Here is a 24,487-nt window from a genome sequence, read left to right as displayed (position 1 = left end):
TTCACAAAACCTTCCGTGTCATAAGGTAGAATTCCCATCCATTGCATTCACTTTCCAGCATCACTGTGTTTCACCTCTCGATGCCTGAGCATCTGCCTACAGAAGACACCTACCCACTGCCCAAGCACTGAGCAGTAAAACCAGAGCATGCAGCACACCAATGGTTTACTTAATGGATTATCACTGGGATTTGGACGAGCAGGTTCAACAGAGCTTGGGAACCTCTACCTCCTGCTGCTATTACCTGCATAGCCTCAGCTTGCTGTGTGGACAGTAAGCAACGTGCTGGAGAGAGAGAAACTGCACCTCAAGGTCCACCAGCACTGGGAAAATGGAGTCTTCATCACCACAAGGTGAAATCAGATGCCCTGAGGCAGCTTCACGGTCGGTCTAATTAACTCACAACAATACTTTCAGCCAATTTGACAGTAGGATTAGATTTCTTAATCTTCTGCACGTAACCAAATCATGTGCGAAAGAACGACCTCTAAAGAAAAATGAGATGATGTGGCTTCACCGTGTTTATTTCTGTACATTATATGAAGAAGGCTGGAATATTTTGGAAACGCTCCTTCAATATTACTGCTTTTTTGAATGTGAAAAGTTAAGATCTATTCAAAACCTTCACAATCAACTCAAAATGCTAATTTAGAAGCAGATCAAATAGGGCCGTGTATGCCTTGGCTGCAGCCTAATCGTAGTTACAAAACGTGCATTGGTTTAACTGAGTCAAGTAGTTTACCCCAATTTTAGAAGGGTTTTGCCAAATCAGTGTGTAGCAAATGCACAGGAGCATTTCCCTGCTTTCTCCATGAGTCAGTGGGACTCCTCCTTGGCTGTCCCTTGTCCAGCAGTCAGGAATAAGGAATGGGAAGGCTGACCAACATTCCCAATAGCTCCAAGGTTTGTGCACTGGGGAGCAGGGCACAAGGGAGGAAATTCTCACTTCATGTATCTCAGACATAAAGGTAATGCTCTTTCTCAGCTCACCCTTCAGTTCAGTGCTATCCTGGTTAACTCGCAGCCTCGGACCTTGTGTGCATTTGCTCTCCTGCTCTCTCCTTTTCTGTGATGCCTGAGGTCTCTGCTACCCCTAAATCCAACACTTTTACCACACTTACCCCCCAAGTGCCACACACATTCACAACAGCTGCTAGCTGCACTTTTTAACTTCACTTTGGAATATATTTTCCAGGAAAATTTTAAAGAAAGTTGGAGGTTATAACAAAGCCAAGGGTTTCTGACACCAGAAATGGGTACGTCAATGCACACACAGTTAAGTCCACACTGTCCACATGAAAATGCTACCTACAGAACAAAAATATTACAAAATTTGCACTTCTTTGCCAGCCAGCATCTTTCATCAAGGGTCTCAAGCTACAGAAGGTGGCAAACACCATCATTTCCTTTTGCATGGGACAGCCAAGGGGGAGACTGTGAGAGAAGGCATGAAACAGTCAAAGATGGAAGCAAAAGCTAACAGCCTGGGACCCTTCCTTCATGCAAATTGTACTATGGTCACTATTTATCATAACAATATACTGGGAGTTGACACTGACAAATTGGCTGGAAGCTTTTTTTCAGCAAGTTTGACCAACTAAGGGAACAAACAGAGAATGGATTCCCAACAGCCCTGCATCCTCAGCTGAAAAGTGGGCGCTTTGTCCTGCTGGGAGCAACGCCTTACGGGACAGTTTGTTCAGCTCCATCCTTGGATCACCACTGGGAGATACAAAGTCCAAGGCCACAACGGAGTTCACCCTAAACGTTCAAAAGATTTGCTCTGGCCATAAACTAGAAATGGATTTGGGACTGCTCTTACGTTGTGCAAATGTCAGCCCCACTGTGAAAACATAAATGATTTCAGTGGAACGATCCACACATGGAAAATGCAGAACATGCACACGTTTCGGGACCAAGGCTTGAGTACCACGCCTCAGCTTCCCTTGCTTTGCACTTCTGTCCCTAGTTGCTCTGCCAACATCAACAGCTCCACACCAAAGCAAAATGGGAGCAAGATTAGGGAAAAGTCAGAATTAGGATCTTTATTTATGGCGTATTTTGCGTTAGCAGCCCTAGAAGCGAATGGGTGAAAGCCCCACGAAACAGAACCTCTGTGCTCAGAGTTAACAGTGCAAGAAAATCCTTAAACTTTCATGGGCAGAAAGCTCCTGAACATATACACATGAATAAAAACTGCACTGGTACTTATGATTTCCCCTCACGGTGTGTGACTTCTCCCATGGATGATAATCAGGCTGTTTTTAAGTCGAAAAGGGGCGCACCCAACTTCTCAGCCTCACTGAGATTTCCCAGTGGCAAGAGATAGGATTGGATTTGCAACAGAAAAACAGTTATTTACTCCCTGCCAAATACCCACAAAGGACATGTCTGTACTACGGAGCACGTGGTAAGGAAAATCTGCTCAGAGATTACAAGCTTCCAGTATGTGCTGTGCCACATACGTGCAGGCTTGGAGCTAGTTAAAAATCACACACAGGTCATTTTGGGTAGATTTACACTTAAAGTTAGTCTAAATCAATTTTAGTGAGATCTTCAAGTGGTTTAATTGCATCCTAGCAGGGAGTTTCAGATCCTGATTATACAAACCCTGCCTGCATCTGTCTCCACTGCAGAGAAACAAAGAAGTGCAAAGGTTTTAAGAGCTGCAGGCAGCTTCCTCACACAGGCAGAGATTCTCTGCAGTGTAACTTGTGGGGAGGAAGATGGAAACAAAATTAGCAGGGCTCGGCAAAAAAAAAGCTTCTCAGCAGGCAAATGCCCAAGCTGCAGATTACTGAGGAACCTGTTGTGACCTGCAACTCAAAGCATCCCAAAATGACAATGACAGTCACCAGCACTATCGTGTGGCTTTACACAGACAAAGGGAATAACAAAATATTCAAGTCAGTCTTGCTCTAGAAGTGATCCCCAGCCCAAATTATCTCTCTGTATTTCTCAATCCCTTCAAAGGCTGCAGCAGTGGCTCCTGGGTCTGCCACAGCACAGAGCTGCTCCTGAGGGGCTGTGCTGCCAAGCGAAGGGGTTTGGCTTCCCCAGCTGTTATCTTAGGGTGGGAAAAAGCAAAGACAAAACAGTAAAACCAAATACTTCATCATCAAGTTGGGAGAAAAGCATTTCCTTCTTTACCACGATCACATATCAGAAACATTTCATAAGAGGCTCACTGAAATCTCAAATGTTTTCAAAGTCAGGCTTACTGCATTTTCTTATTATTATTTCACATGTCTTAGGTTTCAACTGCATGCCCCAAACTTAAATATTATTTATAAGAACAAAATCTCCCTCTACAATGATGCTGTCATCAGAAGGAGGCTTCCAAGACCAAACATAGGGTTCTATGAGTAATGTCCATTTAAAAATCCTGCTTTCAGCAACAGCACCCTCATGTTAACAGGCTTTGCATCACGCCCTGCTGTCTTACAGGTGACTGAAAGCAAAAGATCCATTCTGGGCCCACGGTACTGTATTAGCAGAAGCCAAGCAGTGGAGTTTGTCATCTCCTTTTAAAGGAGAGAGAGCATCTTGAAAACCTGAAGGTTGTGTGTGACCCCATGTCTCTGCACAGGATTTGTGAAGCTGCTCATGTGCTTCTCAGCTAGGATAGGAATGCTGCCTGCTTAAGAAGCAGTGAGGCTTAGCTTCACAAGTCAAGAAAAACTGCCAATGGCAGCACGTTCAGCTTATCTTTGGCCTGAGATGCAGGAACCAACGGCAGCCAAAGCTGCTTTTGGAAAAGCTAAATATCTTTTTTGCTTGGCCATTTGGCCAACATTACTTGAATTTATCCTATTATTTTTTGGCCTTACATGTGCATGGGGTGACAGTGGTTGTGTTTGGCTTTACTGAGTTGTTGGTTTAGGTCTATCTCATGTGTACTGAACGGAAATTCTCTTGTAATGACATCAGATTAATTCATCTCCAATACATAGTGAACTTTAAATGGATCATTTACCTCACACATTACTTCAATTTTTACACATTTTTCTTTCTGGAGTTGCATTCACATTCAGCACAGGCTGTGTGCATAAATACGATACCTGTATGCAACACAAATCCTTTTCTCCACATGCAAGTATAAGAGCACACATACCAGGCAGCTGGGTCATATTCAGCCCAGACACGAACAAACTCATCCAAATGATGGGGCCCAAGGATGGAGGAGTCTCTTGTCAAGTATTCAAAGTTGTCCATGATTACAGCCACAAACAGGTTCAACATCTGCAGAGAAGAAGCAGTTATGAAGTTAGGCAGAATAGAAAAATAAAAGCAGGAAGGTTTAGAGGGTGATGAATTTCTTAGCAAGACACGCGATTCCAACACCGCGGTTGTTGGCCAGGAATTGCCTACATCTCCCCCAGGAGCTGCCTTTTGCTTGCAGGGTAGCAGCCCTGCCCCATCCTCACTGCAAGAGCCAAGTGCTGCAGGTAGATGGGAAGTGAGAGGTATCCTCAGGACTTCTTGCTGGGGTTGTCAGCCCACTCCCCACCTGAAACCCACACCACAGCCTCACATCAGAAAGATTTAGGCTTGCAGGAGGCCACTGTAAAGGTAGCAGATTGGCTGCTTACAGGCCCTTGAGCAGAGAACCTCTGAAATTGTGTGGATTTTAACGCATTGAGAAAAAGATACTATGATGAGCAACGTTTCTTTCCTTCTTACAGGTGCACAGCAAGGCACCTGATTTTCCCATTCTCACAGCAGGGCCACTTCTTTCTGGATATCAGCCCAAACCACGCAACTCCACCCAGCACATCACCACGACGTGTTACTGACAACCTGAGAGAGACCAAAAAGCTCATATGCTCTTCAGAATGAACCTGGCAAAGCCAGGACTGGGTTCTTGGGGCCATGCTGTCCTCCCCGCCCTCTGCAAGTCAGTTCCAGCTCCACCGTGTGCAGCAAGTCTGCATGGCTCTTGACCATGGAGAGTTTGGCAGCATCTCTATCAGCAGTGAGGTTCTGCAGCACAGACTGGTGGAACAGTCCACCTGTCGCTGCTTCACCAACTGGATTGTGCCAGCTCTTCCAGAACCTTGATATCAAAGCAAATCAAGACAAAATAGCTGGAAGAAAAGCCATTCTTCAGCCTGAATATCCTATCTTAGGCTTGTAACAATTCAAACCTTTACAGCTCCCCTGAAAGGCAAGGGCAGGACACACAATAGTCTCCTCTCCCTCATGTTCTGCTAACAGAAGCCAGAGAATGCTTTTAGTATATTAAGAGCTTCCTCTTATTAAAGCCAGAGGAACAGACACAAGGATTTCAATGGGAAAAGATCAAGCCATAGCTGGCAGGATGGAAAAGCAGGAGGGAGGATAGACATGGATGTTCCCGTGTCAGTCAAAGCCCTGATGGGCACAAAGAACATTTCCATCCTTTTTGTCCCTGCTGCTGTGAGTGCTGCTGCTCTGCTCCATGGCAGCAAATAGCAAAGATGAGCTGAAGGCATCCATCCCCAGCTGATCAGCATCTGCCAGCCATTAAAAGAAAACCAGTGGAGGTTTGGGGCTTGTGTAGTTTTCATATCCCCGAGCAATCTGGAAAGAGGAAGAGCTCTTACTATGGGAGTGGGCACAATTCACTGCTGCAGACAAGCACAGTCCACAACAAGCCACCATACCCATACGCTGATGCAGAGACTTCCAAAATAGCCCTGGAAACACCAGCAATGCTACGAGTACCCCACACACATCACAGGACCCCCAGAGAATCAGTAGGTAGTAAAGCCTGTGTGAATTTTCCCCTTGAGCCCCTTGCATTGCTCCCAGCTCCAGCTGTGGCTCGGTACAGTTTTCCCTTATTTACATAAAGCTGCTTCTAAGCTTTCCGTATTTTTTTTAATTTCAATTTATACTTTTCTACAGCATAAATTTAAAGGAGAAAAATGGCGTCAGGCTGGACATCCACAAAGAGCTAGAAACAATATCAAAAAGCAAACACATTACCCAATTTCCCCCCAAATCCATGGTGTAACAACACCCAGCAAACCATAAAAACGTTTCCTCTTGGCAGGGCTGCAGCTCTGTAATGCTTTAATCGCCTGTGGGGAACCACACGTTTCCTTGCAATGAAGTGCTGAGCACATTTGAAGAAATGAGTTCCAGCCCTGGCTGCAGCAGTCCAGCTGCTTGGCATCCAAGCTCCTGGTTTGGGAGTTGGACATCCTCCCTTGGATCTTTTTGGGCTCCCCACTTGCCCTGCCAGCAAATGAGGTTTCAATGGGAGTTCCAGGAGCTCACGCAAAGCAGCGTTCAAAGCTGGATTTCACACAGATGTGCCCCAGCCTTCAGGCCTGCTACTGCATCTCAGGGCTGATGGAAGCCAAAGAGGAAGAGCCATTTTTCTTTCTTTTTTAATTGCTATGATTATTACAAAATAAAGAAGTTTAGGAGCAATGGCACTCTTGAAGATACCCATGAGAACACCTGAGTTTTGGGGAAGGATTTGTACAAGGAAAGATTTAGGCTTTGAAGTATAGAGTACAGTCTGTAAATGGAGCATTAACTTCCAGGAGCTTTCAGGGCTCCATGGTATTTAATATATGCAGAAGAAATAATCCCTGGGATGTCAGAGGGGCAACAGCAGCTGGACACAGGATCTCAGCAGGGTCCATTGAAGTTGGTCTATCAATACACAACATCAAACTGCCACATGTACCTCTTTTTCCTGGGTAAAGGTTTCTGATGATAGCAGGGATTAGCTGCACAAAGCACCAAATCCTACATTTTAAAGCCAAGGCATGAAACTGAAAGCAGGTTTGATAGGCAGCTTTTGGGGGCTTTTTCAGAGCCGTGATTTTTATCTCTTGCTGCTTGAAGTTTAATTGGGTCCCTGTCCCTGGTTTTCTATTCCTCTGTTCCAGCAGCACAGGAAAGATCCAAACCCTGAGAGCAGAAGGCTTTTAATGCACACAAGTGATTAGAAAGACATTGGTATGTATTAAAATCTTAAAGCCAGCCCCTTAGGACAGCCACAGGCACAAACAGAGCACAAAAGCTCCATGTACCTTCATATCTAAGGGTCTCCTGACACTATGTCAGAAGAAAATGCGTTTATTTGGTAAAGAAAACAAAACATGCCATCAAGCAAGATCGGTGCTGCCAGCTGCCTGCTCCAAGCACTTCTCAACCAATGTTATCTCGGCCATTCCCATCCTGCCCTTCCCATCCCCTTCTTCAAAGGGCCACGTTACAAATCAAGACAAAACAGATTAATGCTTAATTCCAAATATTAGATCCCCCGTGGGAAGAAAGATAAAAACAGTGCTTCCCTTTAAACTAATGACTAAATGGTCTCTTTGGGGATTAAAGGGATCTTAGCACCAGGAGGATAAATAGTTTTTAGCAAACATTGTATAAATCACAATTAGGGAGAAGAAGGAAACAAGAGGGTGGGGATGGCTTGGAGCTTCCCCAGCCTTTTAGGGACTGGCTTACCAGGAAGGAGCAGAGGAAGATGAACGACACGAAGTAGAAATAGGCAAAGTCGCTGCCGCATTCGTTCTTGGTGAGGCCAGAGAGCGGGTCGCAGGCCCTGCTGCTCAGGCATGACAGCATGATCTCATGCCAGGCTTCCCCTGTGGCACTCCTGTGGACAAATAGGCAGAAGGGTGTGAGCTCATCCCCACCTGTTAACTAAGGTAATTAGGAGGAGGTGTGCGCCCAGGTGGAGAGAGATATATTTGCATGAAGAGCCCGAGCTGCCAACCTGCTGTCATGAGAAATAAAGGAGAATAATTCTGTCTGATGCATGGAGGTCAAGGAAAAGAAACAGGCTCAGGTAAGCCAAGTTAGGTTGGTTTCAGGGAGGATAAGATCACACTGATTTAAACAAGTCAACAGCAACATGGAAATGTGAATAGATGCAGTTTGCGTTGCCTCCTTTTGAAGTACCTGATGTTTCTGTCCTAGCATTGGCTGCAAGCCCAGCTGAGATGCTGGGAAACAAATGCAGCCTCCTCCCCTGGAATCCCTCATTTCTCTTGTCAGAAGGTGCAGAAGCACCAGGAAAGTCTGACTAGTCACAGGATCCGGCCTCCCAGGTTTTCTCCATCCTTTCCCTTCTCCCATTTTGGGTATGAAAGCTGAAATAGCAGATAGCTGTAACCCAAATAAATCCTAACTTCTCCCTTTCACTGCGGGGATAAAAAGTAATCAAAAGGAAAACACCGGCAGTCCCAGAATGTCCATCCTCAAAAGAAACCAACCCCAGCAACACACATGCACGGATCAGAGGCAGGGGGATCCTCATGTTTGCTGATGTCAGCTTTTCACATAACCTCAGGTTTTCCCCCAGTGATTTCTGCACCGTGCTCAGAGGTGCCTTTAGGGCCACCCCACAGCTTCATGTAGAACCCAGCCCATTGCAGTGCTGCTCACAGCTACACAAAGTGGGTGCAAAGCTTTTCATTCTGCCACTAAGACTTCGGATCTGAAAAATACCCTTACAATCACAAAAGATGTGAAAGCACTTCCAAACACAATGAATTCCAGTGAGCAGCAGCATCGGGCAAAGACCCTGGGCTGAGCCTGGGATACAGGAATCCTTATTTACCCCACAGTAATAGCAATGGGAGGCAAAAATTGGGATACTGAACCAGGCCATAAGCCTCGCTCCTGTGCTCTGGGATGATCTGGTGCTCAGTGCAAACTGAAACAGCTCCTAGATCACTCTGGTTTGTACAGCATAAAATATCAGCAGCATTTAGTCCTTAAACCTCACTCCCTCGTGCAGAAACCTGCTTCCCATCATAGTCCTGCTGCCTCTGCCCACTCCCTCCCACTGTGTGGCATTCAGAGTTTTGGCTGCAGTGGCTATTCTGAGCTGGAGAACTGCATTTCCACTTGGCTTCACAGAAACTATGCAAACCCAGACCTATGCAGGATATCATTACCAGCATCAAGACACAAAGACTTACTTGCTGCCCACCTGCAAGCCTTGTGGCATTCAGTATCAGCTTACCTGAACAGAAGCATCAGGGCTTGAAGGAAGGTACGGAAATTATTGTGCCGATTGATGGAGGTTTCATCATTTAGTGCAATGTTTCCAAATACCTGCCACAGAAAGCAGAAGGGGTTCAGGGCAAATGCAGCCTGCTGTAGAATTACGTGGGAGTCATGAGCATAGGAGAAAAGGTAGGAAAAGGATCTGCCCTCCTTCAAGGCAGAAAGAAGTGTGTTGTGAAGAACAAATGGCGGAAAAAAATCAGATGAATGTTCTTCATCTTCGTGCTGACCTTCTCCAACACCACTTTTCAGCTCCACCGTAGGCCAAGAAAAATTCCTCATCTCTTTCTGGGAGGGATTGGTGCCCAAAGAGCTCATTGGGCACAGCCTTGTGCCCTGCTGTCACCCGCAGAGGTGTCCATCAGTAGGTACCTACAGAGCAGGACCAGGTCTGCAAGCCCATGCTCTCCCACTTTACACGTACACATTTGGCACTAGATTTAAGACTTGGCAGTAAGGATATAAGAGAATGGCCCCTTTTTGCTCTTCCAAATCCCCAACCACCAGGCAGGAGGTGCTGGTTTGCCTCATCCTGAGCCAGGTACTGATGCTGCTGCAGAGGAAACAGCACACCCTGTTCCCATGGGACAAAACCAGGCAAATACAGTCAGTATTAAAGCCAAAATTTTACCTGCATGCCAATAATGGCATAGATGAAGAAGAGCATTGCAATGAGAAGACACACGTAAGGCAAGGCCTGTGGGAAAGGAGAAGAAAGTATTAACATCACTAAACCTGTATTAGCATTTAATTCCTGGGCAGCACTGCGCTCTGTAGCATTTGTCCTTCAGGTAAAGGAGCTGGGAAAAGAATTGGAACAATCCTGGAAGCCTTTGGCTGACGAAGCCCTGGAAGCAGGTATTCATCAATTACAAACCAGACTGTGTTTTCCAAGAGCTCTGTGTGCATTCTTGCAGGCAGATAAGCAGTAACCAGGGAAAACACAGTAAGAAGCTCTGCAGCAGGCACTGGTGCTTCCTATGCATAATTGCACAGGGACAAACCTTAATTTTTAATGACCTTGCTATAAATTCAGTATGAGAAAACACACATAGCCAAGGAACGAGTTCCTGCTTTGAATTAGGCACAGACTGCCCCCCAAGAGGGTAAAAAGGTTCTGAGTTTTCATGAGGAATCAGTGAGTGCTGCAACATAATTATATCGCATGAGCTGAGAATAACAGCTACTTTGCACTCAGGCTAGATGAAGAAGTAATTAATACCTCTTAACTAGCAATAGTTGCAAAGACACAAAGCCCTGCCCTGGGGCTACCATGGGAAGCCTGAAGTCAGGGGAGGGGTTATGCAGCCCACAGCCCAGGATTGATTGGTCTCTGCTGGGAATCTCTGCATATGAACCAAAGAAGAGAGTGCAGCTTAGAGAGTGGACAAAGGATGGGCAGACAGACCCCACTGCAGACAGACCCCACTGCAGACAGACAGACCGCTGTGGCCCATCAGACCAACACCACCAGCCCAGGTGCTGCAGTCTCAGCCTTTGGGAGACATCAGATTCGTGTTCCCCTGTTTGTCTCCCTGTTTGCAGAGGGGCAGAGCAGGACTGCAGGCTATGCCACGTGCAGTTTGTTAGTAAAAGGCACGTCTAGAACAACATACTTTGGTTTTGAATCATTACCAATGCACTAAGGACCTGGGACCTGCCCAAACTACTCAGAGACTGAGACTTGGCTGAGCCCCCCCTGTCTGATCCACCCAGAATTATACAGTCCAAGAACACTGTCCTGGGTGGGAACATTTCATATTCACAGACCCCACATCTCAGCCTCTGGTGGAGGCTCTTGGCTGCAGCAGACCTCATTAGTTACAAGATGGGAGCAGCAGACTCGTTACCTCCTCCACGCTTACAGAAAATGTGACCTAACAAATCTCATTGCTCATGTTCTTTAAGGCACAGCATACTCACATTGCAGCCCCTTCCCATAAGTTATTCGATGGGTGAAAGTGTAATGTAGAAATTGCATGTGAGAGCACCAGTTGGCTCTCTTGGGGTCTCTCATGGGCAGAAAAGTGTAATATAGCACTCTCTCTGATCCTGGCCGTGGGATGACAGCATGGATGCACCTAGTTCTTCTCCAGGCCACTTGTGGAAAGAAGCAATTTCTATGTTCCCATTTTTGCCCTCTTAACACTTTTGCCTCTAAGATTTAGCAGTTCTAAGAGAAACTTCCTGTCAACAAGCTCCAGCACTGAGCTATAGTCATGTCCATGCTCTGAGTGAATTTTGGTAATAGCAACAGCTTGGGTTTCTCTTCTATTCAGTTCCACCAAAACTGAGACACGTGGACAAATTGCTCTGGTTTAACATGTCACCACACCTCTGCTGACTGAGCACGTCTCTTAACCTGCACAACAGTGAGGTCAGACAAATTACCTTAGACCTGGCACTTGCTGCATGCAAACAGCAGCCATGAGGGCCCTCAGCTGTCACCCTGCATTTTCCTCACGCTAAAACAAGAGAAGGCTTTGCCATGAGGATTTTGTGGTGGTCTCAAGGACAACCTAAGCTTTGCACATCAGTGTTCGTGCAAAATGAGCATTAGTGCAATTGTAGTGAGGAGATAGAGAGAAGCGGGGAGGTCTTTGATACCCAAAGGCTGATGCTGGAGAAGTGCAGAGCATCTCACGCCTTCTCCCTGTCTCCCACAGGCCCAACACTCACCTTAAATGACTGCACAAACGTCCAGAGCAAGATGCGGATAGTGTAACCCTGGCGAAGGAGTTTGATAAGTCTTGCTGCCCTGAAGAGCCGCAGGAAGCTGAGGTTGATGAAGTTGTCCTGTGGAAAGTAAAGGTTTTGTGTCCTTCAGAAATTAACGCGATGAGAAACCACAGCCCGCAAAAAAGAAATTAAAATTACCAGCTTCACGATCTAAGCAGCAAATCGGCCACCAGAAAACCTTCCAAAAGAAACATTCGTCAGTGCAGATCACTCCACATGCAGCAAGTATGAGAAAATCCCTCTCCACAAGAGCCCTCCCCTCTATCCTGGGTCAGTGACAGAAAAGAAAATGGCCCTTTCACGCTGTCCATGGATGTCCTGTTTTCTTTGAGTAAGGCAGATTTTCTCCCCTAAAGACTCAGGGAGAGGTAATGGTGCCATATTATCATTTTGTAAAGAATGAGATTGAAGTCTTGGTCAGCTTGCTTTTCTGCCATGAACTGAACTTCAACCAAGACAGCTGCGACAGACTGCGCACGTAGCCTCAACTATAATAGAGAAAGGCATTGTCCAGTGAAGATTAAAGCATCTTTGAAAAATAGGGATGTTTTCTAACCTGGAGATTTAAAGTATTTATATCCAACTTGTGACTGGACAGGCTCATCAAGGAGAAATGGCACCAGCAAGACTTTGGAAGATGGATCACTGGTAGCAAATTGGTTGGGGAGGTCGAGTGTACAGCAGCAGGCAGGTGCCTTAGGAGCCTGCTGATTTTCCCATTACTATTAAATGTGCTTTCACAGGTGGATCAAAGAACTGCTGGAGATGGGGTCTGATTTCCATGCGTTCTGTGGGATTCTTCCCACCCCACACCCCCATCTTTTCTTTCCTTTATGGAAAAGAGGTCGCTTGCCCCAGCGAGCTAATCTAGAGAGGGTTCTTTCCAAAACAAAACATGCAAAAGCCAGATCCCTCTTGCCCTCCTGTTTTAAGGAGATGAAAAATATCCCCGCACTCTGTACCTATTCCAATTCACTTGTTTGTGAATCTCTGATCGCAGCCACTCATTTGACTGAGTTAACTAAAGAGAGAAAACAGCTCGCTTTCAACTGTCAAGCAGTGGAGGGGAAGACACCATCATAAGGAGCTTTTATTGGCAAAGATGAGCAAAGCCAGTCTTTCTCTCATATCATCATTTTAGCAGGAGACACCCAGTCATATTAAAGTGACCCACGTTTCTTGCTCATTTGGTGACAGAGCTCACGCTGAATTTGAGGGGGGGCTTGTTGGATCTATTCAATTATTTAAATGCCAGCTCAGTTTTGGGGCCATTAGCATCGCATTCCACCAATCCCATCAAAGAGTTCAAGAAATCATGCATGCACTTGGTTTCTCTCATGTTAAAAAGGCAAGCAGCTCAGAGTTAGGCACAGACCATATATCAGACTTAATCCTCAAATAAAGAGAAAAGAGTAAATCACAGGTATGTTCCATGAAAGAGCAGACAACACCGAGCTCATTCAAGTCAGCAACAGAAAGCAGCTCTGGCAGGCAAAACACAAGCAAGGATTCCCCTGGGTTGGTCAAGGTTGGTAGAACAGGTGCTAAAATCCAGCACCTGCCTCTTAGCATCAGCATCTGTTTTATTTTTATTGCATTGGTTACAGTCCCTTCACAACATACTGGTTGAACTCACCTTGGGTAAGAGCCAGGGACAGAGTGTGGCTGCGAGACTGAGGTGCCACCAGCAGCCTGGTCCTTACTGTCCTGATGGGTTTGCATCCAGACCAGGGCTAAGGCTTAACCCAGAGCCCACTGCAGTCCCAGGAATTTTTCCCACCTGCAGGAACTGGAGGGCCTTATGGGCCTTATGGGATCCCATTCCTGGCGCTATTTCAAGTCAGGCAAATCATAGAGCATCACTGGAGCCTGATCTTCCCCACCACAAGTCTAAGGCTTCTCCAAGGAGCATGCACACAGGCAGCATCTGCAGGATCTGGCTCTCTGTGTTTTGCTGCCTTACTTCCTTCTTCCCACATTAACATAGTTTATCACCAAAGCTTTACTCTGCTCAGATTTTGCTCCAATCTCCTATCATGATTAGCATGATGCCCCACGCCTGCTTTGGTCACACTTCACACAGGACATCCCTGTGCCAACTGACACTTTCTACATGACAGTTTTTTTTGAGCAGTACAAAATGGGGGCTTCAAAACTGTCTATGCACGTCTACAGATTTCCACTGCTTTTTGTTCTCCCAGCTTCAAATCTTCCCTTTTTGATTCAAGCACTGCCATTTTTCTAAAGAGCAACGAAAGCTTCAGCTCCACAGGGAAACCTTTGCAACCCAGGAAAATCCAGCATCACTCGTGTGCACAGAACTTGCAAAGAGGCAAAATCACACAGGCCTGTGACAGGCAGGAGGGCTTCACAAGTAACCCTCAGCACACCGCATAGAAAACCCATCCTTGGGCTGCTCAGCCCTCCAGGCACTATCAGAATGGCATGCAGTTAAAGGGGAAACTCCACATTGCGATATTTCTTGTGGATAGCAGTGTTTTGCACGGATTCCCCACCCGTTTTGCAACCCCTGTGCAGCAAGTGGCAAACACATGATTGTCCTCTGGATCACCAGGGTCTGTCTTCCCAGAGCTTTGTTTGTGTTTCTGTTGCACAGATGCTAAAGGCCGCTGGGTGCTCGCGTGAGGCATCGCGGTTCAATGATTCTGTGATCCATCTGAGGACCAGCCAACTGTGCTTGAAATACGTTTCCTTCTGGCCTGTTGCTATTACCCCAAAAGAGGAGGCGGATGGGGCTCTGGCGCAGAGGGCATCAAGAGACCCACGTGGGTCTGCAATGCCTCCCCAGAGCTCACTGAAAGCAGGAGAAAAGGAGAGAGTGGGGAGAAGAGCCATCATAGGGACAGAACTGGCCTTGACTGCTGCCCAGCCATGTGCAGACAGCTCCTTTATCCTTTCTTAGGGTGTTTTCCACAGCAAAAAGCAGAAAAAAAAAAGCTGGGCAGGGTGTACAGCCATTGCCTAGATCTATTTCTCCAGCATCTCCTGGATTGTTTTTCTCCTTGATACAGGATCTGTGCTTGCTGTCCAGAGAAATGCAGAAGGGGCTTTGCAGCAAAGCACCGCCTCAGCAGATTTATTCTTTTGGATTTTTAAACCTGAGGTGGGAATGTGTTTGTCATGTTACAGCTGGAGGATTTAGCAGAGGGGGTTTCTCAATGCTGTCTCACAGCAATGAACTCAGCAGAAGCTGGGCTGGTCATCCCCACATGTATGGCTGCCCAGCTGAGGGACACGACACAAAACAGCATCGTGGATCCTCATTTTTCTGTCGGCAGAACAAGAAGCTCACCCCAAGTGGCCAAGCCACCACAGAGGCATGGAAAGGGGAATCCAATCAGCCCAAGAACTCAGGAAAATTTGGCAGTTCTCACACGGTTGCAAGAATTAATCTGTGCTGCTAAGGAACAGCAGCAGCTCAGCACTGCAAAAATGGAACCCTTGCCTTGGACAGCAAGCGATAGAAGGAGCCTGGATCTGGGCACACGATCACAGACGCTGCAATCTAATGACTGCAGGATGAACGTTTAAATCTTTAATTCGCAACACCGGCATGCCAAAATTTGGCATTTCCATTTCTCAGATGGAGAAATGGAGGCAAGTTGATTTTTCTAGTATATTATCATGTGAGCAAGCAGATGTCAGAGCAGTTCTCAGTGCTGCTTGGGCCAAGGGAGCCGAAGTTTAATCTCCTAGAGCTGTCCTCACAGCTCCCACATATCAGCAGTGATTCCAGCCCATGGTACAGTGCAAACCTCTAACTCACACAGCTCTGTACCTGTGTTTGCTGTTCACTAGCAAAAAGTTTCCTCCTGGAACCTCTCTTATGCAAGCACCGAGGCTGCTGCAGGTTGTCAGAAAGACTCACACTCATTGCTTTGTGAGCAGCAAATGTGCAACAGAAAGACCAGATGTAAGTTGAAGTAGATCTGAGAGCAGCTGCAAAGCAACTGAGACTTTTTGGTAAGTCATGGCCTCATTTATGTTATTCTTAATCGTGGCCAAGATAATTAACAATAGAATAATATTATTTTTAAGAATATTTCCAAACACAAAGCCTCCTATTTCCAAAGACACCTCTGGAATCAGGCACTGTAATTCCTAATGGGATCTGGTGCCCAGTACTTCTTTTCACAGAGTGGCTTCTGCAATTCACATGAGATGTTTGCTCCTGCATCCAGGCACTCATTGCCTGCTGCAGTGGCACCATGCTTCTATATGCCAGTACCACAGAGTTTTCAAAGTTGAATAAAAAACAATCTTTCCCACAGTTTCTCCTGATTCGAGAGAAGCAATTCCATAACAGCTTTAATAATTTTCTTTTTTTTGTGCCTTACAATAACCACAGGCTTAGAAATACTTGCAAGGCCGTCCTCTCTGACATTCTACTCAATGCATCTCATCCAAAGGAAAATAACGACAGCTTCTGAGAAATGAATTTGGTGCCACTCTACAAACGGAAGGCTTTCCCACCCAGGCCATCCAGAAGCATCCTTTCCTCTCACCCTCATCTGATTTTCCATGAAAATAAAGCAAGTGGAAGTCTCCCCTTTATCAGTGTTGGGTGTAACGAACAGAGGAGAACGGGCTATTGGTAACTGCATTTGCCTCACGTCACCAATTAGCCAAGGGGAAGAAGATGCAGAACAGAAGCCAGTTTTGAGGCACGCTGCAGTGAGGCTTTTTCACCAGTGCAATCGGAAATCTCATCAAAACAAATCAAATCAAAGAAAAACGAGAGAAAATAAAAGCAGAGAATTTAAAGAATTGTTTAAATTCAATGAAACCAACCGTGTCCTATATGTGATGTTTTCATGGATGGATATTGGCAAGATTATTTACAAATTATTATTTTTTTTTTGAGCAGCAGGTGCACAACATACAGACGGAGACATGGTTTTCGCATTGTATGTTGATTGGATGGCGTGATTCAGCAGGTAGATAAGGAAAATAAAGGACAAAACAGGAAACAAAAGAGAAAATGAGTAATCAGGACAAGCAAAAAAGGAAACTCTGAAAATTTCACTGGAAAAAAACTGTCAGGCTTTTGGGGGGTGTTATCTTTATGGTAATTATATAAATTAAAGAATGCTTCAAACCAAAAGAGGTTCTGAGATCCTAAAGGTAACACAGACAGTGCATTCGTTATTTGCATTTCTTTCTGTAATGCAAATCAGGAGACACTTCACAAACACTTCTCACGACGCTTTTTGTATTTCCAGGCACAGAAATAGATGTCAGTTTGCCATACACCCCTTGGGGCCAGCCGTGGCCACAAGGAAGAGCTTCTCCTTAATGCCACCTCTTTGCTGTTTTACTTCAGTTACTGAGAGGGCTAAAAAACTGACATGCATGTTTTTGCCTAAGGAAATAAAAAAATTGTATGTATATTCCACTGCATTCACAAAGTAAATTAAGTATGACAAGGTTACCAAAGTAAAACAAAGCAATTAGTCAATACATTTCTTTTCCTTCTATCTTTAGTTTTCAGTGGATCAAAGTACCGACGTAGCAAGGCTGGTGGAAGCCAAGTCTCTCAAGGTGAGACCGTCCAGGTGAGCAGGGTCAGTTCCTTCGGAGGACACTTACAGTTGGAAAAATACACATCATCATGTAGGAAATCGGTGCTCCTGCATCTATTTGCTAGCCTGACGCCAAAATCAAGCGAAAGATGTTCCTGTCCATGGCAAGGGGGTGGGACTAGATGATCTCCAGAGGTCTCTTCCAATCCAAACCATTCTGTGGATTCGCCACAAGGATGGCGAAGCGCTGTTTATTTTGGGAATAGATCCACGTAACAGGTGGCATCAACGTTCTGACCATCACCTGGGCTTCCCTCAGTCTGAGAAACCTTGAGATGTAAACGGACAACTGCAGGGTGAACACATGGGGCAGGGCTGCCTGCCACCCCAATACCTGCACGGCCGCCTATCAGGCAAGGAGAGAAGAGAGCGTCTCGCGGTGGCTCTGGGTCGTGGCCAGTAAAGACCTGATCACTCTGGTGACTCTCAGCTCTGGGACACAGCACAGAGCTGCTGTGTTTCCAAGCAGCAAAAAATTGTGCTCGTGCTTCCCAGGCGGCTCTGGGGCACCTTGGGCTTCCCAAAATGCCACAGGTCAGAGCTGCACATCCTGTTAATTACTGTGGGACCTGAGCAGCACTGCCTCATCTTTCTGTTCATCTTCCAGACTGGGTCCCATCAGCATCCTTGGGCCTGGGGGTGGAGGAAGGGTGGCATTGGAGGGCCTGATATAGTTCTACCTATAATATGTGCCCCTGGATGAGGCAAGCACTCTGTGACAATCAGCCTGAAAGCTGCAATTATTTGCTGCCATTAACAGTTGTGTTATAAACATAATCTTTGGGGCACTGCTGCAAGTTCTCACTTGAATAGTTCAGCAGCAATTCAGTGCTTCAATGTCACCTTTAAGCTAAATAAGTTCCTTCCTCATACCTCTTCAGTACGCTGCTCACGATGCATTTGAACTCCCAGCCCATTGCCCTGGCTGAGGCTCAGAGATGGATGCACACAGCTTAAAAAATAGCACACTGGTGGCTACAGCAGTTATTCAGTGCAGGTGGGTGTGCTGCTGCAGACAAGCATGGGCTGGGGACAGATCAGAGAAGCACCTTATGAAAGAAGTTTTGAGAAACAAGTCTAGCAAGAAGGCAGGGGAACCTCCAGGTACTCTGTGGGGGGAAGCACGTGGGCAGGAGACACATTGGCTGTGCAGAAATGCTGAAGAAAGGCAAGACAGAGAGAGAGCAGAGCTCTAATTAGAACCTCTAATTAACTGAGAGGCAGCACTGAGAGGTAAGGGGCTGGAAAGGCAGTAGGGTTTATATGAAAGATGTTGTGAACAGCTACATGTTGGATGCTCTGGTGAACTCCATCATGTAGTCCTCCCCAAGGCCGGCTTGGTGGACATAATGAGTCAAACTAAGACTCTCAATTATCACGTGGGAGGATAAGAGAAACGTGTATAGATGCTGGTGAGCCTAACTATTGGATTTTGCTGTTTCAGAGATAATTCCTATTCCTCTTAGAGGCATCCCTGAATCACTGCAGTCCTTGATGCTGAGAACCAGAGAAACCAGCACAGAGCAGAAGATGATGCAGCTGCTCCAGCACCACCAAGACTGCATCAGTGACGCCCACATGGGGATTTGGGAGCACGTTTACCCTCTAGCCTGAAGACCAGGAGAAGATAGGGAACTTCTATGCACTAGTTCTTATTCCTTCTCTTCCCAAAGGAGCATTTACCAAATTCTGAGACCATTGCCTCAAGTTCACTGTGCTGCTCTTCCCTCCTGGTAACTTCAGCCAAAAGATGGTTTGAAAGGAAATATTAATCTCTGTGGCTGACGTGCAAGATTTTCAAACCAAAGCAAAGGTTTGGTTCCCATCAGGAGACCATCAGAGCAAGTTCCACTGCAGAAAGAATGCAGGCAGGCATTCAGTGCCTGCCCACAGCACTGCAAATCTTCCAAGCTCTCAGAGGTGGCTCGATCTAAATGATTCTACCCTGTGTACTAAGAACAAAAGGTAATGCAAAAGTTTATGATATTTGTCAACTGTTCAATGAATACCATTTGTAAAGGGAGCAAAAGGCTTTATTTTTCCTGTGTTTTCTGTACCAGTGTTGTTAGATAATAGTATATTTTGTCAGAAACAGTAATATGGTCTTCAGCACCAGCTGAATGTCCTGAAAAGAAGCCTGGCGACCATAGTACTTAGCACACACAAAACAGGTTCTATAAGCAAAACTCAGGAACTGAGAAGAAAAAAGTGTGGTAAAATTCAAATCCATTACATACAGAGATAGCATCATCAACTAAAGCATGCATTGGGAGAGGAAAGGAGCACATTTTTAAACTGGATAACATCAGATTGCCAAAGCTTCTGTCAGTTATTTGCTGCCCTTATGGAAAAATCCTCTGGAATTTAATGGCAAGTTTGTGCACTTAATGTAATCTCCAGGACTCTTGAGCAGGGAGACTGAGGACATGGGGATGGGTGGCCAACGAATACTATGGTACAGTGACATCTTATTTTTATTTTTTTATTGGCAATTGCCCTGCAGAACTTTTGTGTGAGGAACAGAAACCAAAGTTCCCCCAGGGCAGACCGTGCAGGCTGATGAGCTTCTGGCTGGGCTTTTGTTCCTGTGCTCAGTCCTCTTATCTCCTTCTCCCTGCTCAATACGGGCTGGGATCCCCAGAAAACAGACATGATATTAGGGAATGCCCTGCAAGGCATCTCACTCTACAAGCCAGCAGCTTTCATTAGACTCCTTCTGACATTGTCCCTCTATTAAATTCAACAGGATTTTTCCATTAATAGGCAAAAACAGCTCGGGGTCAGAGCCTTTTGCTGAATGAGAAGGAGAGCCTGCTTCCTGACAGTCATCAGCACCATCAATCTCATCAGAGCTTTTGGCATGAAAGTCTTTGGGCCAGACAGCATCTCTGTGCAGAGAGCAGAGCTGATGGAAGCAGGCTGCCAGGTCACCCAAGGACTTCAGCTACCGTAAGGCTGGTAGGGAGAAGGTGCAGTGTCCTGACAGGGTACAGCTTTGTGGGTAAATGAAGAATATTGAGCAAACTGTACTTACCGCAATCTCTGTTACTAAAATATCAGTAATACTTCCCAACACTGTTACAAAATCAAAGACATTCCAGGCATCTCGGAAATAATTCTGTCAAATGAGAACACAAGGGGATAGGGAGATACAGGGGTTATCATCTCTTTGCAAGACAATTTCTTTGGTTGTTTGCTTGCTTTTAAATCATGAAATACAAGCGTTTTAAGTGGAGAGGGAACAGCTGAAAGCAAATGAGGAGGGCACATACCAGCACACCAAAGGCAATGATCTTCAGCACACACTCCATTGAAAACATGGATGTAAAGACAATATTCAGGCATTTCAACATTTCTTCGTATGCTTCTGGAGCATCATAGAACTAAATGAGGATGGAAGAAAGGCTGTTACTGGAAATCATTTATGATGGCAGAGTAAAACCTTCCCACCTGACTCAACTGACTGCAAGGAGTTAGAGCATCCCCAAGGAATGAACCCACTTTATGCAGGCTGAACCAGGAGCTGCAGAACTCCAGAGCCTAGTTCCCATTCACCGTGCCTCATCACAACCAAACCACCCCCCTCTGGGGATGGATGCAATCCCACAAGGCCTCTAAAAATCGTGAGGAAGATGAGGAAGAAGTGATAGTTGACCCTGCCAACCCACTCAGCTCTCGTGTTGCGAGCACAAAACCTCTACAGCAAACACCACGTTTTCTAGACCATCACTGCAAAGATTCAGTAACAGCTCACTAACCTTCATCATGAGAACAATAGTATTGAGTGCAATCATGACCATGATAAAATACTCAAAGGGAGGGGACACCACGAATTTCCACATCTTGTACTGAAATGACTGCTTGTTCTGAGGCATGTAGCGGGTCAGCGGCTTGGCGCTTATGGCGAAGTCAATGCAGGCCCTCTACAAAACAAAAACGGGGTGAAAAGAATACAAAAAAGGGCTGGCAGTTCAATCAGTCAGAGTATTGCTGGCAGTAGAGCATTTACTGGAGGATGGTGCCTTTAAGCATTTCTTACACGTGATGCAAGTAGTTGATTACTACTGTAAAATGCAGCCCATCATCCCCACATTGTGGTCACTTCTCAACCCTGATGGATCTACTAAACCCCCCCAGCCCCCCACAACCTAGGAGATGGCCTTGCATCACTCAGCAGGTCCCAGTCCCTTACTGCTTAAAGAAATGAGTTTTGAATTCATGGGCTCACTTCAGAAAGCACTTGGCTAATTCCTCCTGATGAAGAACTCCAGAAAATTGAGGGTTAATGAAGATGCTATTTGTGTTTTTAAAAAGTATTATGAAGCTCAATTCTGTTCTAGCACACAACCAGGTAATAACTGCTTTGAAAAGCGAACCAAACTCAACCAACAAATTACCCAACAAATATTAATGGGTGAACCCTCAAAGATATCTCTAGTTGAAAATTTCTACAAGAAGGAAAGTGCATTAAAATGGTGTCAATTCTGAAACAATTTCTCATGCATGATCGAGATAAAAATTCAAAACCTCAAAGTCTCTCATACCGAAAATCTCAGCTGGAAAAAAAAGTGAGTAAATCATGTCTAAATATTCCACTTTATTTTGGACTTTTTGTTCAAACACACATACAGTTGAAACACTGTAGAATTGATTAAAAGCAATCTCTTTTAATCAAAAATTAGGTTCCAGTTTCACAGTTTTTGAAGGAAAAGAGGGTTGGGTTTTTTTGGAACTGCAGGCAGACCAGACAAAGGATTTTACAAATACTAAAATTCCACCTGGGTTCGTGAAGAAACTGGATACCCTCGTGGAAGAACAATACAGAGCTGCTGCTAACTACAGCGAGACCACATCTAACAAGGCTCCTTTGTTGGAAGCAGTGCTGCTTGCTAGAGGGCAGAAGGAAAGCATTGCACGTGCTTGCGCTATTCTCACGCTCCTCCTAAGACATCGTTTGGCTGCTGCAGGAGGACTCTGTCTGAGCCAAGCAAAAACAGGCTGGTAAGGGCAACTTTCCACTGGGGAGCAGCAGCAACTTTCCCTTTGATTTCTGATGAGCAGCCACTGAAATGCCAAACACTTTTGCACATACACGCTTGAGCTCAGAATCGGCACCATCTCCACTTTGCAGCAGAGGTGTGATCCACAGGGATACGGACACTGCCTAGCTAAAGTGCAGCATTGGGGGACTGTCCCTGGTTTTGTTTTTATGCAAAAACCTGTTAGAGAAAGTCTGTAAGGGGACTGATGTCTATAGCCTCTAAGCCTTGCATTCAGCACATGACACCACATGTTCTAAAGCCCCTCCTGGTGCAGCAGGGATGAAGAGATTGTCCCCTCAGCATCAAAGTGCTGTGAATCCCCAAGGTGCCACCTCCCGCAGCTGCTCAATCCAGAAGATGTGGGTACCTCATTTTTCTCTAGGCTGCATTCTGACATCACTTTATCTCCTTGCTCTTGGAAGGTGATTATGATTAACGCCACAAAGATGTTCACAAAGAAAAAAGGGAAGACAACAAAATACACCACGTAAAAGATAGACATTTCCATTCGGTAGCCAGGGCTGGGACCCTGTTCCTCGTAGGTAGCATCCACTGAGTGCTTCAGCACACTGCAAGCAAGCGCAAAGAGAGAAGAAAAGTCAATGAAATCACTGTGAAGCACCAATGATACTGTGATAGTCATTCACCGGCCTTCACTTGCATGGAGGGTTTTCCACATATGCTCAGGTCAAACCTGTTTCCATCACTGTGATTAGGAAGAAGTTTTCCTTGAGGATATTTTTAGGGAAACCCTCTCTGTTTCCAACATTCTGATGAATGGTGGCAATTTACTATGCACAGATCCACATATCCACCCTAAGCAAGGAAAGGGAGAGGATATAGATAGATCTGGCTTCTCTTCTGCTCTGGTCAATATGAATGAAACAAGAGTGGAAAAAAAGGTATTGATGGCCTTCGAGTACCCAGGGGAAGGTAAGGGTTTGAAGAGTTGAGACTGATGCTGGTTTAATCTTTATTTTACTGAATAGCTGAATGTGGAGGACAGCAAAGTCTGGCCACATAGAGATCCCTAATCATGAGTCTGTGTGTCCCAGCAGAAATGTCTGCCAAAATAAAGTCATATCTTGAACAATACATACAGTCTGGGGGCTTAAATATCCAATACATGCTCAGCTTGAGCGCAATACTTTTCCCCCTCCTTTTCTTACATCTCCATGATAAATTGTGCACCTAAGGAAGGCGTGCATGTCCAAGAAAAAAATGCCTAAGCATCAGTGTACTGAGAACGCTTCTCACTGACTCATTCTATATTCATGCCAGGGAAAGTTAAATCTTGGCTGACTATTCTTCTTTCCCACACCACTTGTTCTGTACATGTCCCTGAGCCACAGAACGCTGCTGCTACCTCTGACCAAAAGCTGGTGGTCCCTGCCTGCCCCATGTACTCACGTTGGCCACCCTTCTCCTGTGGAGACAGTGAAAAGTGTCAGCAGAGCCCACAGCACGTTGTCGTAATGGAACTCGTATTTTTTCCATTCTCTGGGCTGCGCCTCCACCTCATTTTTTTCATAGTCAAGGTACTGACCCCTAGGAACAACAGAGATTCAGATCAAATGGGAGAATTAAACCAAATCAGTCGTGCTATAACTCAGTGAGAGCATTGGAAAGTCCTGGTAACAGACTCCAGCCACACAGAGCCAAGAAACAGCCCCAACATTTGTAGAATCCCAGAATGGTTTGGGTTGGAAGGGACCTTAAAGCCCTTCTATTTCCAACCTCTGCCATGAGAAGGGACACCTCCCACTTGGTCAAGTTGTTAAAACGTAGGTAATATAAGTAAAGGCTAAAGGAGCCTTAGGACCGAGCCTGAGCTTTAAGAAGGAAACAAACATCTACAGTGCATTGGGCAAAGCTGGCAGCTAACAGCATGGTGACCCCCAAAATGTCTGACCTCACAGAAAACTGTGCTGACTGATGGGGAGCAGTCTTTGTTTCCTACTTGAAAGTTGTATCTAACTTTTGGTCCTGATTTGAGTGTCAGAGGTTCAGACTCAACATCTGGAGAGTTCTCCTCCACCCTTAATTCTTCTATAATTGCAACTTTTCTGCAAT

The 24,487-nt window shown here is 45.6% G+C and overlaps 1 protein-coding gene across 1 annotated transcript in view; it reads right to left on the bottom strand.

The window, feature by feature from the left end:
* Window positions 1-24,487, bottom strand: part of CACNA1B (calcium voltage-gated channel subunit alpha1 B) — a 165,742-nt gene that overhangs the window by 21,966 nt on the left and 119,289 nt on the right. The window contains exons 26-35 of the mRNA XM_042831032.1: window positions 23,825-23,962; window positions 22,782-22,983; window positions 21,131-21,295; window positions 20,645-20,755; window positions 20,407-20,490; window positions 11,710-11,826; window positions 9,662-9,727; window positions 8,987-9,078; window positions 7,462-7,612; window positions 4,115-4,242 (exon numbers count right to left, since the gene is read on the bottom strand). Coding sequence (XP_042686966.1) covers window positions 4,115-4,242; window positions 7,462-7,612; window positions 8,987-9,078; window positions 9,662-9,727; window positions 11,710-11,826; window positions 20,407-20,490; window positions 20,645-20,755; window positions 21,131-21,295; window positions 22,782-22,983; window positions 23,825-23,962 — 1,254 coding nt within the window. The remainder of the gene's footprint in view (window positions 1-4,114; window positions 4,243-7,461; window positions 7,613-8,986; window positions 9,079-9,661; window positions 9,728-11,709; window positions 11,827-20,406; window positions 20,491-20,644; window positions 20,756-21,130; window positions 21,296-22,781; window positions 22,984-23,824; window positions 23,963-24,487) is intronic.

Source organism: Centrocercus urophasianus, unplaced genomic scaffold (genome assembly GCF_019232065.1).
Source record: "Centrocercus urophasianus isolate 14NV4802_14NV808 unplaced genomic scaffold, USGS_Curo_1.0 seq_34, whole genome shotgun sequence".
NCBI lineage: Eukaryota > Metazoa > Chordata > Aves > Galliformes > Phasianidae > Centrocercus > Centrocercus urophasianus.
This window is presented reverse-complemented; position numbering and strand designations above follow the sequence as displayed.